Source organism: Salvelinus namaycush, chromosome 3 (genome assembly GCF_016432855.1).
Source record: "Salvelinus namaycush isolate Seneca chromosome 3, SaNama_1.0, whole genome shotgun sequence".
Taxonomy (NCBI): Eukaryota; Metazoa; Chordata; class Actinopteri; order Salmoniformes; family Salmonidae; genus Salvelinus; species Salvelinus namaycush.
Genome location: NC_052309.1, coordinates 33412916 through 33431119, shown reverse-complemented (window position 1 = coordinate 33431119; position 18204 = coordinate 33412916). Strand labels below are relative to the sequence as shown.

The following is an 18204-nucleotide window of genomic DNA, read 5'->3' as shown; positions in this document are numbered from 1 at the left end:
TCTCTCTCTCTGTGTGTGTGTGTGTGTCTCTGTGTGTGTCTCTCTCTCTCTCTCTGTGTGTGTGTGTGTGTGTGTGTGTGTGTGTGTGTGTGTGTGTGTGTGTGTGTGTGTGTGTGTGTGTGTGTGTGTGTGTGTGTGTGTGTGTGTGTGCATGTGTGTTTGATAACAATGTGCATCATGTGTGTCGGTATGATCTATATGTGTATTTTTTATGTGTATGTGTTTCAGCATGTGTATGTGTGTTTCAATGTGTGTGTGTGTGTTTCAATGTGTGTGTGTGTGTTTCAGTATACATGTATGTGTGTGTATGTTTCAGTGCTTGTGTGTGTGCGTGTGTGTGTAGATATTTTTGTGTGTATGTGTTCTAGAGGCAGACGTTGTTGCTGATCTGGCAGGTGGAGCCTGTTCCGGCCTGTGAGAGGAAGAGTTTCCCATTGGGACAGACGCACACCTCATAGACAGTCTGTCTGGAGGTGGTCCCCGATGGAGAGGCCTTGCCCTCCGGCAGACGCAGCAGCCTGATCCTCCGTGCGTCCAGATTGATCTGACCAAGAGGAGACAAAGGAAGATAAAGGCAGAGAGATTTTATTTACGTACAGTATTTGTAGGTGGGTAGGTTGCTGAGTGAGTGAGAGAGAGTAGAGAGAGAGAGCGTGAGAGAGAGAACTGTGTGTGTGACTCCACCCATGTATTAGTTAAAAAATCACCAAGTATAGCCTCCTCTACCTAACAACAAAACAATCATAATGAGCTTGAGATGATAGATCACTCAAAGCACTGTTGACAATATACTGTAGATCTGTTTGCATGATCTGTTCATTGTAGAAAACAAAACACAACTCTACATTTTGCTAAAGGCATCTCTGCCATGCTTCTGGGCTGAAGAAAAGTGGCTATCGGTGGACAAAGCCATTACAGGCAATAACCTCTTAACGGTCACACACCTAACTCATCTCTGAGCGCTCCTTCATGATTTAAGATGAACAAATCTATACCCAGGCGTTTAAGCACTCTTAGCATCTTTTTTTCTATCTCGAACCTAAAAGGGTTCTTCGGCTGTCCCCATAGGAGAACCCTTTGAAGAACCCCTTTTGGTTCCACATAGAACCCTTTTGGGTCAAGGTAGAGCCCTTATGGGTTCCATGTATAACCCTTTCCACAGAGGTTATCCTATGGGGACAGCCGAAAAAAACCTTGTGGAACCCTTTTTCCTAAGAGTGTACCTATCAATTCCAGCAATAACTTCTAACTTTAATTTGACATTACCATTTGAATTGGTATTTCTTCTCTTTCACCCAACTTTACCATTCCATCCACCCAGTCTAAATCCCATCTCTCTAATCCCCCTTGCCCTCCCGGGACTGGGCTTGTATTTGCCCGACCGGGAGTGGAACTGCTCCATATATAAAAAGGTAAAAGGAGTCATTATCAGGCGCCTGGGTGGAAGCATTCCCATCAAATGACCTGGAACACTTTAGCAGGGAGTCTCAGCTGACTTCTCCACACATCTGCTATTGAGCAAATCTCTGCAGTGAGAGAAAGGCTGGGGGATGGGCAAGTCTCTAATAGGCAAACCTCACCACTAATTGCGGTTGCAAGTGCCAAGGGGCTCCTAGAGAGCGAGAGCTGTCTGTGAGGTGTCTGTCCACACATCAGGCAGGTGACACATGGACAGTTGGAAGGCTTCTCAAATGGAGTGTGAGGGCAGACACCTCACAGACAGATTTAGCAAAGCACTAAAATGTCTGATATAAGTCACATCAAGTCCATAAAATGGAGAGGGGCCTCTGTTTATGTGTTATATCATCTAGTCACATTACTCTGTTAAGTCTTCTTATTAAACTTAGGAAGAAGGGCAACAATAGGACAAATTAAGTTTTACCCTCATCCAGATTTTCCTCACATCATAACATTGACAGACAGATATACAGATGTAGAGTATACACAGTGTGAGAACTCTTAATGCAGCTTTATTTCCTTCCTGACCTCCTTCCTTCATGACATCAATGATGAACTGATCTGACATAACTTGAAAATGAAAGCTATCGAGTGAAATCCTTTAGATCAGTGACTACTTTAAGGGAGGAGGATGGAAAGATGGAAAGATGAAAAGATAAAAGTTGGGAAAATGGGTCCCCTACCTCTCCGTCTTTGGACTCCAGGCGTAGGTCACTTCTACACGTGGCCTGGATGTCCCCTGCCTCTGCCAGGATCTGGATTCCTTTAGGGGCCTCCATGTACAGAGACCGCGTGGGAGACTCCAGTCTGGAAGAGAGAGAAGAGACAATTCCACCAATGACAATATATAGTAAAGAATATCCAAGATAGAGCCTGGGAGAAAACAGAATAATTATGCCCCTTGGTAGCTATGACTGCTGTTTACTGAAACACATGACACACAAACAGAAAAACAAACAGAAAGTGAAAGTGTCAGGTGTATTCACTACATCATGACTTTTGCTAATCGTTTTTCTTCCTACAATAAAATGTGTCTGTTGTTCATAGTATAACGGGCTTCCATTGTCTCAGGATCTCATATCAGAGTATAACTTTTGTGGAGTGTTGTTATCCCTCAGTCAGTGAATGAAGATATGAACCAGAGCCTGGAACGAAGATATGGAGACAGTAGACAGTAATCTAGGATAAGAGGTTGTGGCTGCAGGTGAAGTTCTTCTCTGGCCCCTGCCAGCCTCAGCCGCTGCCCAACAAGGAAATTAAGTATCGATCACATGGTCAAACAAACAACTAGCAGCATTTATATTCCAATAAGTAGCTGTCATCTTTATTCATATCAAACGGGTTTGGTTGACCTTACTTAAACATTTAAATAATGAAGGGGAGGGAGATCAATGCTAGCTGAAGGATCTCGAATTATATCAAATTTTCCTTACATATTGCTGTGATATTACTTGACTGTATTCTAGTATTGTATTATTATGTTTCATATTTCATATTCATATATATTATGTATCATATTTTATAAACTGGGTGGTTCGTGCCCTGAATGCTGATTGGCTGACAGCCATGGTATATCAGACCGTATACCACGTGTATGACAAAACATTTATTTTTACTGCTCTAATTACGTTGGTAACCAGTTTATAACAGCAATAAGGCGCCTCGGGAGTCTGTGATATATGGCTAATATACCACGGCTAGGGGCTGTATCCAGGCCACTCCGCGATGCGTCGTGCCTAAGACCAGCCCATAGCTGTGGTATTTTGGCCATATATCACACCTCCTCAGGCCTTATTGCTTAAATATATCATATTATAATATTCTAGGATATTTCTGCCATCTGACTTGTTAACATTGGAAAAAGGAGGACAGAAAAGACAACAAAGGGGCCTGGGTTATTATTATAAGAACATAATGGCCACCAAAGGCTGTGCAATGACACTGGGAAATCATTAAACGCTTATAAGATTCAGGCAGTCGGAAATAATGTGGGCAGAATGTCAAAACAGGCTACATATCTAGCGACTGAGACACAACCCTAAATTACACCTCAGTTGTTAAATGATAGGCCATGTAACTGTTATCACACTGCAATCTCTCCATCTCATCTTCAGCCCTTGAGAGAAAAAAATGCCCTGTTTATACCTAGTGCTAATATGCTTCTTTTGACCATTGACTTATGGCATCAATGTGTCTTAAAGTAAACTAATAAATATATATATTTTTTAAATATACAGGGAGGGACCAGGAAGTCTGGTCAGCATGGATGGAAAAGAGACACATTTTAATATCATGTCTAGACACGTCTGAAAAGATGGGCACAATCAGAATGTGGACAAGATCAGGACAACGGACGCATGTTAGAACCAGGTATAAATGGGTCTTAAACTGTACACTGAGATGAAGATGAATGAAGAGTGTGTGAACAGATATGTTGAGGATATTTAACATTGAGGAGATGTGTTCAACATCTAAGAATGTAATTGGAAATATAGAACATTTCCCCCTTGAATCAAAGCAGATTGTTGGAGGGATGTGTGGTTATTTTCATCACGAGACTCTTCCATTTTTTGTCTCTCCCCTGCACAATCCTATTCAAGGATTTCATTAATGGACAAAGTGTTCCTTCAACAAATGCCCATATAAGCCTGGCTGTCACATTGCTAATGAACGAGTGAAGGTTATGTACCAACACTTATATTGATCCTGTAGTTGTGTTCCAAATTACCATTTACCTAGCACAAGCATGTTAGTTACTGTAACATACAGTGCATTTGGAAAATATTCAGACGCCTTGACTTTTTCCACATTTTGTTACATTATACCCTTATTCTAAAAGTTATGGGGGGAAAAATCCTCATCAATCTACACACAATACCCTATAATGACAAAGAGAAAACAGGTTTTAGAATTTTTGTTAAAAAAAAAATATATATGTATATACAGCTCTGGTAAAAATTAAGAGACCACTGCAAAAATATCAGTTTCTCTGATTTTACTATTTATAGGTATATGTTTGGGTAAAATGAACATTTTTGTTTTATTCTATAAAACTACTGACAACATTTCTCCCAAATTCCAAATACAAATATTGTCATTTAGAGCATTTATTTGCAGAAAATGACAACTGGTCAAATTAACAAAAAGGATGCAGTGTTGTCAGACCTCGAATAATGTAAAGAAAATAAGTTCATATTGAGAAATCGGGGAGAAGGGCCTTGGTCAGTCAGGTGACCAAGAACCCGATGGTCACTGACAGAGCTCCAGAGTTCCTCTGTGGAGATTTGAGAACCTCCCAGAAGGACAACCATCTCTGCAGCACTCCACCAATCAAGCGTTTATGGTAGAGTGGCCAGACGGAAGCCACTCCTCAGTAAAAGGTACATCACAGCCCGCTTGGAGTTTGCCAAAGGCACCTAAAGGACTCTCAGACCATGAGAAACAAGATTCTCTGGTCTGATGAAACCAAGATTGAACTCTTTGGCCTGAATGCCAAGCGTCACGTCTGGAGGAAACCTGGCACCATCCCTACGGTGAAGCATGGCGGTGATAGCATCATGCTGTGTGGATGTTTTTCAGCGGCAGGGACTGAGAGACTAGTCAGGATCGAGGGAAAGATGAACGGAGATCCTTGAAAACCTGCTCCAGAGAACTCGGGACCTCAGACTGGGGTGAATATTTACCTTCCAACAAGACAACGACCCTAAGCACACAGCCTGGACAATGCAGGAGTGGCTTTCGGGACAAGTCTCTGAATGTCCTTAACTGGCTCAGCCAGAGCCTGGACTTGAACCCAATTGAACATCTCTGGAGAGACCTGAAAATAGCTGTGCAGCGACGGTTCCCATCCAACCTGACAGAGCTTGAGAGGATAGCTTGTAGCATCATACCCAAGAAGACTCGAGGCTGTAATCACTGCCAAAGGTGTTTCAACAAAGTACTGAGTAAAGGGTATGAATATAAATTTGCAAACATTTCTAAAAACATGTTTTTGCTTTGACATTGTGGAGTATTGTGTGTAGATTGATGAGGAAACCTTTTTTTTTTTTTTAAATCAATTTTAGAATAAAGCTGTAACGGAACAAAATGTGGAATAAGTCACTGGGTCTGAATACTGACCGGATGCACTGTAAGTGCAATTCAATTGTACCAACCAGGGAGTTTGCGTGTGGACATAATGCTTTGGACATAATGTCCACTCTTTGACAGAAAACATAGCTCTAAGTGTGTCTGCTAAAACATAGATTAACAGAATAATGCTGTCATGGTACACCACGTCCTTTCAAAGAGGATCAACACAACTGGACATTACTTTGTTTGGAGTTGGACGTCAGTGTGGGAGGATGAGAAACAGCATCAGACTATCTCTACTAAAGGAGAAAACATTTCATGTTGGGTTTAGTTGCCATATTGTGATCAGAAAATAGTCTAAACAAAAATAACTATACCCTCATTGGTTAGATTCACAAAAAATGAATTTCAAAAAGCATTTATTGTTATGAAAATTAAAGCAACCACTCCCATGCATTAATCAGCCCAAAGTGCACTTCCTCTTTGAAAAGCCTGTGATTGTGAGCCTCAGCCTGGCTATCTATCTGTATTCAGGGTCGGGGTGTGCTGTGTGCCTCAGATGCTTCTGGAGGGAAAATAAAACAGATTATAAGACAGAACGTTACAGCAACAGCATCCTTGGCATTGTCTCAGGATCACAGAGAGTCGACTAATCAGACGCTTGACCAAGAAATTAAGGTTGTGTTGGGAATAATAGAAGAGGCTGAGGTAGATGTGATGTGCATCTCCTGGTGCACTGTTCAATTATTTATTATTAATGTTTTTGCCATTGCCCTCACTGGCTTTCATGCAATTTAAATGTGATCTTGTCCGAGGTGTCAGACTCGGCGATGTAATGAACACGATGGGAGACAGAGAGCTGGTTTCAAGCGCAGGGCGCAACAGGTGTTTATTTGTAAAGGACCACAGGAGAATGAAGGTAGCTGGGTACAAAAAGGCACCAGTACAGGCAGGGAAAAGGATAGTATCGTCGTCCAGGAGATCAGGCAATAGGTTGATAACAGGAAATCCGATAGGCTAAAGTACAGGCAGGGAATAGGAAAAAGCCACCGTTAGTGAGGATGGCCAAAAACTATCATACACAGGAAGATTACATTACAGTAAACACAGTGATCCGAATAGAAGTGGATCACAAAACAAGCAATACCTCACAATGATGAGGTGCAAAGAACTAAAGTAAATAGTGTGTGATAATGACATACAGTTGTGTGAACAAGTGATCAGAATTCAGGTGATTGGGATCTGGAGAGTGAGCTGCGTTCAGGGGATCTACGTGTTTGAGAGTGTGAGCTGGAAAGTGGTCTGGAAAGTGAGCTGCGTTCAGGGGATCTACGTGTTTGAGAGTGTGAGCTGGATGCAGACGTTACAGGTGACAGTTGCTATCCATTGGAGTGCTGTGGTTGGTTCCCTAAAATTCTGAGGAGGGTTTAGCGAAGGTTCAATTACTCTGATAAATATATACTTTATAAAGGTGGTTTGTCTGACAGGTCTGGGGCTTATTGCAGTGTGGATGGGAGTGCTGACCCCATTGGGGCCCAACTACAGTCACAGCATTTGTTTTAATGATTACAAATCACCTCCAAAACTCTGCTCAAAGGTAAAACAGTTATAGCGGTCAAACAATAAATCTGGATAAATGGCGGCTCCGTTTTCAAAGAAAGCCATTTATGGCTTAATGTCACATTACTTTTTGAGAACACATTCCATGTTCAAGGAGTTATTGTGGTGCTTTTTTGCTCTCAGGCTAGGCGTCATATTGTTTTGTTTGTATCTGTGTAGAGAACGGGTCAGGACATCTGTCAAATAGTCCTGACCTCCTTTCTGCCGCCATAAGTGAGAAATGCATTCAATAGAAGGACATGTCCTATGGATGACACATTAACATCAACCATAGAGATATGATGATGGTTATTGGTCAAATTCTATAACAATAGCAGGGAGAGGGAGAATATGACACTCAAAATAGAACATGGTGGGATCCAGAATTCTTACCTGCCAAGGATTCCAACACATTATGTAAAGATTAGATTTTTACTCATGCTCCACTGCGCTCACCCCTCTTTCTAATGTAATTGGATAGTTTCGGCCATATCTCATTTTCAATTGGCCACTTGTCATAAAATTATGCATAAATAGAAGAAAAAGCCCTAGCCTACAACCAACAATTACACTGGGAATTGTATGCAGGAGCTTCGGAGCATCATTCAAAGTGATCTGTCCTTTTCTGACGGAACGTTTTTAAATGATCATTTCAAAAGCGCCATCAATGATGGATGAGTCATCACACAAAGTCATATCTCTGGAAGCAATATTATACATTTGTCATGGAATGCTCTCTGTCTGTCTCTCTCTGTCTCTCTCTCCACTCTTTCTCCAATTAACAACCCAAATAGCACTGTAACAGTAATCCAAATGCAATCTATATGTATCTACACCAAATGAATTTACACAAGATATAGTATGAATCATATGTACATCAGTAAATATATTAGAGTGAGCTATGTCAAGAATCCGGTATATAAATAAATATTTGAGGTGATGTCAGGGAGTGGGAGAGAACTGTGTGTTTATAGTGTGTTCCTTTTGATTGATGGGTGTCAGAATGTTCGCTGTACATGGTGGCAGGGCTGATAACCAGTGTCACCTGTCAGCGAGGGTAAGGCCACTGTTACCATCTCTCCTCTCACTCTGACAGGGCCAGGGGGAGGGAGATAAGTTCTGTGTCTGTGGCTTTACTAAGTTCTTTTAGGGGGTAAGGTGGAAGGTGAAGTGAGTGTGAAGTGAGTGTGTGTCTGTGTGTGTGTGGGTATATGTGTGTGTGTCTGGGGGGGTGTATATATACCGTTTTTATACATTTTCTATAGGATTGAGGTCAGAGCTTTGTGATGGCCACTCCAATACCTTGACTTTGTTGTCCTTAAGCCATTTTGCCACAACTCTGGAAGTATGCTTGGGGTCACTGTCCATTTGGAAGACCCATTTGCGACCAAGCTTTAACTTCCTCACTGATGTCTTGAGATGTTGCTTCAATATATCCACATCATTTCCCTGCCTGATGTGCACTAGTCCCTCCTGCAGCAAAGCACCCCCACAACATGATGCTGCCACCCCCGTGCTTCACGGTTGGGATGGTGTTCTTCAGCTTGCAAGCCTCCCCTTTTTCCTCCAAACATAACGATGGTCATTATGGCCAAACAGTTCTATTTTTGTTTCATCAGACCAGAGGACATTTCTCCAAAAAGTACGATTTTTGTCCCCATGTGCAGTTGCAAACCGTAGTCTGGCTATTTTATGGCGGTTATGGAGCAGTGGCTTCTTCCTTGCTGAGCGGCGTTTCAGGTTATGTCGATATAGAACTCATTTACTGTGGATATGGATACTTTTGTACCTGTTTCTTCCAGCATCTTCACAAGGTCCTTTTCTGTTGTTCTGGGATTGATTTGCACTTTTCGCACCAAAGTACTTTCATCTCTAGGAGACAGAATGTGTCTCCTTCCTGAGCGGTATGATGGCTGCGTGGGCCCATGTTGTTTATACTTGCGTACTATTGTTTGTACAGATGAACGTGGTACCGTTAGGCATTTGAAAATTGATTCCAAGGATGAACCAGACTTGTGGAGGTCTACAATTTTTTTTCTTAGGTCTTGGCTGATTTCTTTTGATTTTACCGTGATGTTAAAACTTCTACGGACCACCCATCCCATCAGATTTAAAAAAATAACTTTAGTAAAAAGCACAGCATGCAATAATCTGAGACAGCGCTCAGCCATTCTCCGCCATGTTGGAGTCCAAAGAGTCCACAAAAATACGAAATAACATCATAAATATTCCCTTACCTTTGATGAACTTTCATCAGAATGCAGTGCCAGGAATCCTAGTTCCACAATAAATCGTTGTTTTGTTTTAGAATGTCCATTTCCTCTGTCGAATTAGCAACTTTGGCTAGCATGTGTAGCTCACGTGTCCATGAAGATTTTACGCATGAACGAAAAATTCAAAAAGTGATAATAAAAGTTGAATAAACTGGTCAAACTCAGTTGAGAATCCATCTTTAGGATGTTTTTCACATATATATCCAATAACGTCCCAGACGGAGCATTTCTTCGTGTCTACCTAACGCATTGCAGACAAAGATATGACAAGCCCTAAGTGCGTAGCCAAATACTGCCAATATGGCTGACCTCTCACTCCAACGACTCCCATCCTGTCCCACAGAAGGCTAGACACTTCATTCCACGTTCTACTGCCTGTTGACATCTAGTGGAAGGCGTATGAAGTGCATACAGATCTATAAATACAAGACAATTGAATAGGCGAAGCCTTTCACAGAGACCCATTTCAGAATTTTCACGCCAAATGAGTTCTGTTTTACTCACAGATATAATTCAAACAGTTTTAGAAACTTCAGAGTGTTTTCTATCCAATAGTAATAATAATATGCATTTCATATGATCTACGACAGAGTACGGGGCCGTTTAAATTGGGCACAATTTTATCCAGAAGTGAAAAGGGCGCCCCCTATTTCCAAGAGGTTTTAAGCAAAGAGGCACTGAGTTTGAAGGTAGGCCTTGAAATACATCCACAGGTACACCTCCAATTGACAAAAATTGTGTCAATTAGCCTATCAGAAGCTTCTAAAGCCATGGCATCATTTTCTGGAATTTTCCAAGCTGTTTAAAGGCACAGTCAACTTAGTGTATGCAAACTTCTGACCCACTGGAATTGTGATACAGTGAATTATAAGTGAAATAATCTGTCTGTAAACAATTGTTGGAAAAATTACTTGTGTCATTTACATAGTAGATGTCCTAACCGACTTGCCAAAACTATAATTTGTTAACAAGACATTTGTGGAGTGGTCGAAAAACAAGTTTTAATGACTCCAACCTAAGTGTATGTAAACTTCCGACTTCAACTGTATGTGTGTGTCTGTGTGTATATGTATGTGTGTGTGTGTGTGTGTGTGTGTGTGTGTGTGTGTGTGTGTGTGTGTGTGTGTGTGTGTGTGTGTGTGTGTGTGTGTGTGTGTGTGTGTGTGTATGTCTGTGGGTGTGCATGTACAGCTTCTTCTGTCTATTCTATTCTTTTAAGACACAGAAGTGAGATTACTAGTGACCTCACCAACTCTGCAATTTAAACACAACCGGCTCCAGTCTCTCAAAGTACACTTATTGTTTCCTCCCCAACACTTCAATTAATGTGTATGTGTGTGTGTGTACCTACATGTTTTGGTGGTAGCGAGATAGGTGGTAGTATAGTCACAAGGGGGTAATATGTTGGTGGAGGCTTGTGGCTTACGCTCCATGTGGCTCTGAATGCTCATTGATATGTATCTGCAATGTATAAGGGTTCAAGTCCTTTGTTCTATTTCAGACTTCCTTTGTTCTCTATGATAAGGTTTGAGGCCTTTGTCTTTGTTCTCTATTATAGGGGTTCAAGTCCTCTATTAAAAGGCTAGAGTCCTTTCTTTTTGTGAAACCTTCTTTTTGAATAGAAGTGAGTTGCTAGTTGAGTTGCAATTTTTACAGGTGTGGTTAATGTAAGTCTTCAACAAGCTTTTTGAAGTGAACAAAAGTTTTATGGGTAGCCAGGCTACTACAGAGACAATTTGTGTTCTAGAAGAGGTTTGAGTCCTTAAAAGGGGTTATATAAATAGATATACAGTGGCAAGAAAATGTATGTGAACCCTTTGAAATTACCTTGATTTCTGCATAAAATGGTCACTAAATGTGATCTTCATCTATGTTACAACAATAGACAAACACAGTTTGCTTAAACTAATAACACACAAACAATTATACATTTTCATGTCTTTATTGAACACACCGTATAAACATTCACAGTGCAGGGTGGTAAAGTATTTGAACCGTTGGATTTAATAACTGGTTGAACCTCCTTTGGCAGCAATAACCTCAACCAAACATTTTCTGTATTTGCGGATCAGACCTGCACAACAGACAGGAGGAATTTTGGACCATTCCTCTTTACAAAACTGTTTCAGTTCAGCAATATTTTTGGGATGTCTGGTGTGAACTGCTCTCTTGAGGTCATGCCACAGCATCTCAAATCAGATAGAGGTCAGGACTCTGACTGGGCCACTCCAGAAAGCGTATTTTCTTCTGTTGAAGCCATTCTGTTGCTGATTTACTTCTGTGTTTTGGGTTGTTGTCCTGTTGCATCACCCAACTTCTGTTGAGCTTCAATTGGCGGACAGATAGCCTAACATTCTCCTGCAAAATGTCTTAATAAACTTGGGAATTCATTTTTCCGTCGATTATAGCACACTGTCCAGGCCCTGAGGCAGAAAAGCAGCCCCAAACCATGATGCTCCCTCCACCATACTTTACAGTTGGGATGAGGTGTTGATGTTGGTGTGCTGTGCCTTTGTTTTCTCCACACATTGTGTTGTGTGTTCCTTCCAAACAACTCAACTGTGGTTTCATCTGTCCACAGAATATTTTGCCAGTAGCACTGTGGAACATCCAGGTGCACTTTTGCAAATTTCAGACGTGCAGCAATGTTTTTTTTGGACAGCAGTGGCTTCTTCCGTGGTGTCCTCCCATGAACACCATTCTTGTTTAGTGTTTTACGTATTGTAGACTCATCAGAGATGTTAGCATGTTCCAGAGATTTCTGTATGTCTTTAGCTGACACTCTTGGATTCTTCTTAACCTCATTGAGCATTTTGCGCTGTGCTCTTGCAGTCATCTTTGCAGGACAGCCACTCCTAGGGAGAGTAGCAACAGTGCTGAACTTTCTCCATTTATAGACAATTTGTCTTACCATGGACTGATGAACATCAAGGCTTTTAGAGATACTTTTGTAACCCTTTCCAGCTTTATGCAAGTCAACAATTCTTAATCTTAGGTCTTCTGAGATCTCTTTTGCTCGAGGCATGGTTCACATCAGGTAATGCTTCTTGTGAATAGCAAACTCAAATTTTGTGAGTGTTTTTTATAGGGCAAGGCAGCTCTAACCAACATCTCCAATCTCGTCTCATTGATTGGATTCCAGGTTAGCTGACTCCTGACTCCAATTAGTCATTAGCCTAGGGGTTCACATACTTTTCCAACCTAAACTGTGAATGTTTAAATTATGTATACAATATAGACAAGAAAAATACAATAATTTCTGTGTTATTAGTTTAAGCACACTATGTTTGTCTATTCTTGTGACTTAGATGAAGATCAGATCAAATTTGATGACCAATTTATGCAGAAATCTAGGTAATTCCAAAGGGTTCACATACTTTTTCTTGCCACTGTATATATATATATTTTGGTGTTAAATAAATATATAAACATAGAGATATATATTATACAGCTTTGGAAGTTAATATAATGCCATTGTTAAGAGAGAAAACCAGTCTAGAAAAGGACGGAACAGCTCCTCCAGATGTGAGCATGATAAATATTTTAAATTCACTGTCTTGTGATAGGAAGAACCATTTCAAAGTAGACAAGTGTAGGCAAGAGATAATAAAGAAATATTTCGCCATTATTGACAAAGATGGAATATGGAATCTGTCTGATATACAAAAAGTTTGGGGAAAAATACAGAGAATGTCTAATTCCTTGACAAAGACGATGGTCTTTAACTGTATTAGCCGAAGTAAGAAAACAGGATGAGAAATTCTTTCGGGAGAATCAAATCAAAGTTTATTTGTCACGTGCGCCAAATACAAAAAGTATAGACCTTACAGTGAAACGCTTACTTACAGGTGTCACGTTCTGACCTTTATTTTCCTTTGTTTTGTCTTTAGTTAGTATGGTCAGGGCGTGCGTTGGGGTGGGCAGTTCTATGTTGTCTGTTTCTATGTGGGGTTTTCTAGTTTGGCCTGACATGGTTCTCAATCAGAGGCAGGTGTTTTGTGTTGTCTCTGATTGGGAACCATATTTAGGTAGTCTGTTTTGTATTGTGGGTTGTGGGTTATTGTCTATGTCTTTACGTAAGTTGCCTGTGTCTGCACTTGTCATAGTATAGCTTCACGTTCGTTCGTTTGTTGTTTTGTTAGTTTGTCAAGTGTTCTTCGTTTCGTCTTCGTTAAATAAATTCAAGTATGTATTCAAACCACGCTGCGCTTTGGTCCGATCCTTGCTCCTCCTCAGACGAGGAGGATTACGACGTTCGTGACAGAATAACCCACCAAACCAGGACCAAGCAGCGTGGTAACGGGCAGCAGCGACAGCAGCAGCAGCGTACACAGGACTTCTGGACATGGGAGGAAATTCTGGACGGTAAGGGACCCTGGGTTCAAGCTGGAGAGTATCGCCCCCCTCGTGAAGAGCTGGAGGCAGCTAAAGCCGAAAGGCGGTGGTATGAGGAGGCAACACGGAAGCGAGGCTGGAAGCCTGAGAGTCAGCCCCAAAAATGTATTGGGGGGGGGGGGGGGGGGGGGGGGGGGGGGGGGGATAAAGGGGAGTGTGGCGAAGTCAGGTAGGAGACCTGCGCCAACTTCCCGGGCTTACCGTGGAGAGCGAGGGTACGGGCAGACACCGTGTTATGCGGAAGAGCTCACGGTGTCTCCTGTACGTGTGCATAGCCCGGTGCGGTACATCCCAGCTCCACGTATCGGCCGGGCTAGAGTGGGCATTGAGCCAGGTGCCATGAAGCCGGCTCAACGCATCTGGTCTCCAGTGCGTCTCCTCGGGCCGGCGTACATGGCACCAGCCTTACGCATGGTGTCCCCGGTTCGCCAGCAAAGCCCAGTGCGGGCTATTCCACCTCGCCGCACTGGCCTGGCTATGGGGAGCATTCAACCAGGTAAGGTTGGGCAGGCTCGGTGCTCAAGAGCTCCAGTACGCCTTCACGGTCCGGTATATCCGGTGCCACCTCCTCGCCCCAGTCCAGTACCACCAGTGCCAACACTACGCACCAGGCTTCCTGTGCATCTCCAGAGCCCTGTTCCTCCTCCACGCACTCGCCCTGTGGTGCGTGTTTCCAGCCCGGTACCACCAGTTCCGGCACCACGCACCAAGACTCCTGTGCGTCTCCAGAGCCCTGTACGCCCTGTTGCTGCTCCCTGCATTAGTCTTGAGGTGCGTGTCCCTAGCCCGGTACCACCAGTTCCGGCACCACGCACCAGGCATACTGTGTGCCTTAGCAGGCCAGAGTCTGCCGTCTGCCCAGCGCTGCCTGCGCTGCCCGTCTGCCCAGCGCTGCCTGCGCTGCCCGTCTGCCCAGCACCGTCTGAGCTGCCCGTCTGCCCAGCGCCGTCTGAGCTGCCCGTCTGCCCAGCGCCGCCTGCGCCGCCCGTCTGCCCAGCGCCGCCTGCGCCGCCCGTCTGCCCAGCGCCGCCTGCGCCGCCCGTCTGCCCAGCGCCGCCTGCGCCGCCCGTCTGCCCAGCGCCGTCTGAGCCGCCCGTCTGCCCAGCGCCGTCTGAGCCGCCCGTCTGTCCTGAGCCTTCAGAGCCGTCCGTCAGTCAGGAGCCGCTAGAGCCGTCCGTCAGTCAGGAGCCGCTAGAGCCGTCCGTCAGTCAGGAGCCGCTAAAGCCGTCCACCAGTCAGGAGCCGCCAGAGCCGCCCGCCAGTCAGGAGCTGCCAGAGCCGCCCGCCAGACAGGACCTGCCAGAGTCGTCAGTCAGCCAGGACTTGCCAGAGTCGTCAGTCAGCCAGGACCGGCCAGAGTCGTCAGTCAGCCAGGACCGGCCAGAGTCGTCAGTCAGCCAGGACCGGCCAGAGTCGTCAGCCAGCCATGACCTGCCAGAGCCGTCAGTCAGCCATGACCTGCCAGAGCCGTCAGTCAGCCATGACCTGCCAGAGCCGTCAGTCAGTCCGGAGCTGCCCCTCAGTCCGGAGCTGCCCCTCAGTCCAGAGGCACCCCTCAGTCCAGTGGGGCCATTTAGGAGGGTCGCCGTTCCTAGGGGGGGGGTGTACTGTCACGTTCTGACCTTTATTTTCCTTTGTTTTGTCTTTAGTTAGTATGGTCAGGGCGTGAGTTGGGGTGGGCAGTTCTATGTTGTCTGTTTCTATGTGGGGTTTTCTAGTTTGGCCTGACATGGTTCTCAATCAGAGGCAGGTGTTTTGTGTTGTCTCTGATTGGGAACCATATTTAGGTAGTATGTTTTGTATTGTGGGTTGTGGGTTATTGTCTATGTCTTTACGTAAGTTGCCTGTGTCTGCACTTGTCGTAGTATAGCTTCACGTTCGTTCGTTTGTTGTTTTGTTAGTTTGTCAAGTGTTCTTCGTTTCGTCTTCGTTAAATAAATTCAAGTATGTATTCAAACCACGCTGCGCTTTGGTCCGATCCTTGCTCCTCCTCAGACGAGGAGGATTACGACGTTCGTGACAACAGGCTCTAACCAACAGTGCAAAAAAGGTATTAGGTGAACAATAGGTAAGTAAAGAAATAAAAAAAACTGTAAAAAGACAGTGAAAAATAACAGTAGCGAGGCTATATACAGTAGCGAAGCTATAACAGCAGCGAGGCTACATACAGGCACCGGTTAGTCGGGCTGATTGAGGTAGTATGTACATGTAGATATGGTTAAAGTGACTATGCATGTAGAAGTTGGAAGTTTACATACATTTAGGCTGGAGTTAATAAAACTTGTTTTCCAACCACTTCAACCACTGTTAAAACTTCTTATGGTTGAGATCCCGCTAACAGGATCGATATGACAACAGCCAGTGAAAGTGCAGGGCACCAAATTCAAACAACAGAAATCTCATAATTAAAATTCCTCAAACATACAAGTATCTTATACCATTTTAAATACAATTTTTAAGGTAATCTTGTTGTTAATCCCACCACAGTGTCCGATTTCAAAAAGGCTTTACAGCGAAAGCACCACAAACGATTACGTTAGGTCACCGCCAAGTCACCGAAAAACACAGCCATTTTTCCAGCCAAAGACAGGAGTTAACAAAAGGCAGAAATAGAGATAAAATAAATCTCTAACCTTTGATGATCTTCATCAGATGACACTCATAGGACTTCATGTTACACAATATATGTATGTTTTGTTCGGTAAAGTTCATATTTATATAAAAAAATCTCAGTATACATTGGCGCGTTATGTTCAGTAGTTCCAAAAACATCCAGTGATTTTGCAGAGAGCCACATCAATTTCCAGAAATACTCATAATAAACGTTGATCAAAGATACAAGTGTTATACATGGAATTTTAGATCCACTTCTCCTTAATGCAACCACTGTGTCAGATTTCAAAAAAGCTTTACGGAAAAAGCAAACCATGCAATAATCTGAATACGGCGCTCAGAGCCCAAACCAGCCAAAAAGATATCCGCCATATTGTGCAGTCAACAGAAGTCAGAAATAACATGATAAATATTCACTTACCTTTGATGATCTTCATCAGAATGCACTCCCAGGAATCCCAGTTCCACAATAAATGTTTGTTTTGTTCGATAATGTCCATCATTTATGTCCAAATAGCTATTTTTGTTAGCGCGTTTTGTAAACAAATCCAAAGTCACGAAGCGCGTTCACTAGGAGCAGACGAAATGTCAAAAAGTTCCGTTACAGTCCGTAGAAACATGTTAAACGATGTATAGAATCAATCTTTAGGATGTTTTTAACATATATTTTCAATAATGTTCCAACCAGAGAACTCCTTTATCTGTAGAAATGCAAACCCCTCACGTGAACGAGCGTCACGAGCCTGTGGCACTCTCAGACCACTGACTCAAAGAGCCCCTATGAGCCCCTCCTTTACAGTAGAAGCCTCAAACAAGTTTCTAAAGACTGTTGACATCTAGTGGAAGCCTTAAGAAGTGCAACATGACCAATATCCCACTGTATCTTCAATAGGGAATGAGTTGAAAAACGACCAACCTCAGATTTCCCACTTCCTGGTTGGATTTTTTCTCATGTTTTGCCTGCCATATGAGTTCTGTTATACTCACAGACATCATTCAAACAGTTTTAGAAACTTCAGAGTGTTTTCTGAATACTAATAATATGCATATTTTAGCAACTGGGACCGAGTAGCAGGCCGTTTACTCTGGGCACCTCTGGGCACCTTATTCATCCAAGCTACTCAATACTGCCCCTAGCCTTAAGAAGTTAACAAACTATAGTTTTGGCAAGTCGGATAGGACATCTTCTTTGTGCATGATACAAGTAATTTTTCCAATAATTGTTTAGAGACAGATTATTTCACTTATAATTCACTGTATCACAATTCCAGTGGGTCAGAAGTTTACATACACTAAGTTGACTGTACCTTTAAACAGCTTGGAAAATTCCAGAAAATGATGCTATGGCTTTAGAAGCTTCTGATAGGCTAATTGACATCATTTGAGTGCAGGAGGGACTGGTGCACTTAACAAAATAGATGGCATCATGAGGCTGGGAAATTATGTGGATATATTGAAGCAACGTCTCAAGACTTAAGTCAGGAAGTTAAAGCTTGGTTGCAAAAGGGTCTTCCAAATGGACAATGACCCCAACCATACTTCCAAAGTTGTGACAAAATGGCTTAAGGACAACAGGGTCAAGGTATTGGAGTGGCCATCACAAAGCCCTGACCTCAATCCTATAGAACATTTGTGGGCAGAACTGAAAAAGCATGTGCGAGCAAGGAGGCCTACAAACCTGACTCAGTTACACCAGCTCTGTCAGCAAGAATGGGCCAACATTCACCCAACTTATTGTGGAAAGCTTGTGGAAGGCTACCAGAAACGTTTGACCCATGTTAAACAATTTAAAGGC

General features: G+C 43.1%; 1 protein-coding gene across 1 annotated transcript in view; it reads right to left on the bottom strand.

Moving 5' to 3' along the window:
* Nucleotides 1-282: 282 nt before the first annotated feature.
* The window catches only part of sgcd (sarcoglycan, delta (dystrophin-associated glycoprotein)), a 98805-nt gene continuing 80883 nt past the window's right edge, over nt 283-18204 (bottom strand). The window contains exons 7-8 of the mRNA XM_038988947.1: nt 2142-2265; nt 283-544 (exon numbers count right to left, since the gene is read on the bottom strand). Of these exons, the coding sequence (XP_038844875.1) occupies nt 365-544; nt 2142-2265 (304 nt within the window). The 3' untranslated portion in view covers nt 283-364. The remainder of the gene's footprint in view (nt 545-2141; nt 2266-18204) is intronic.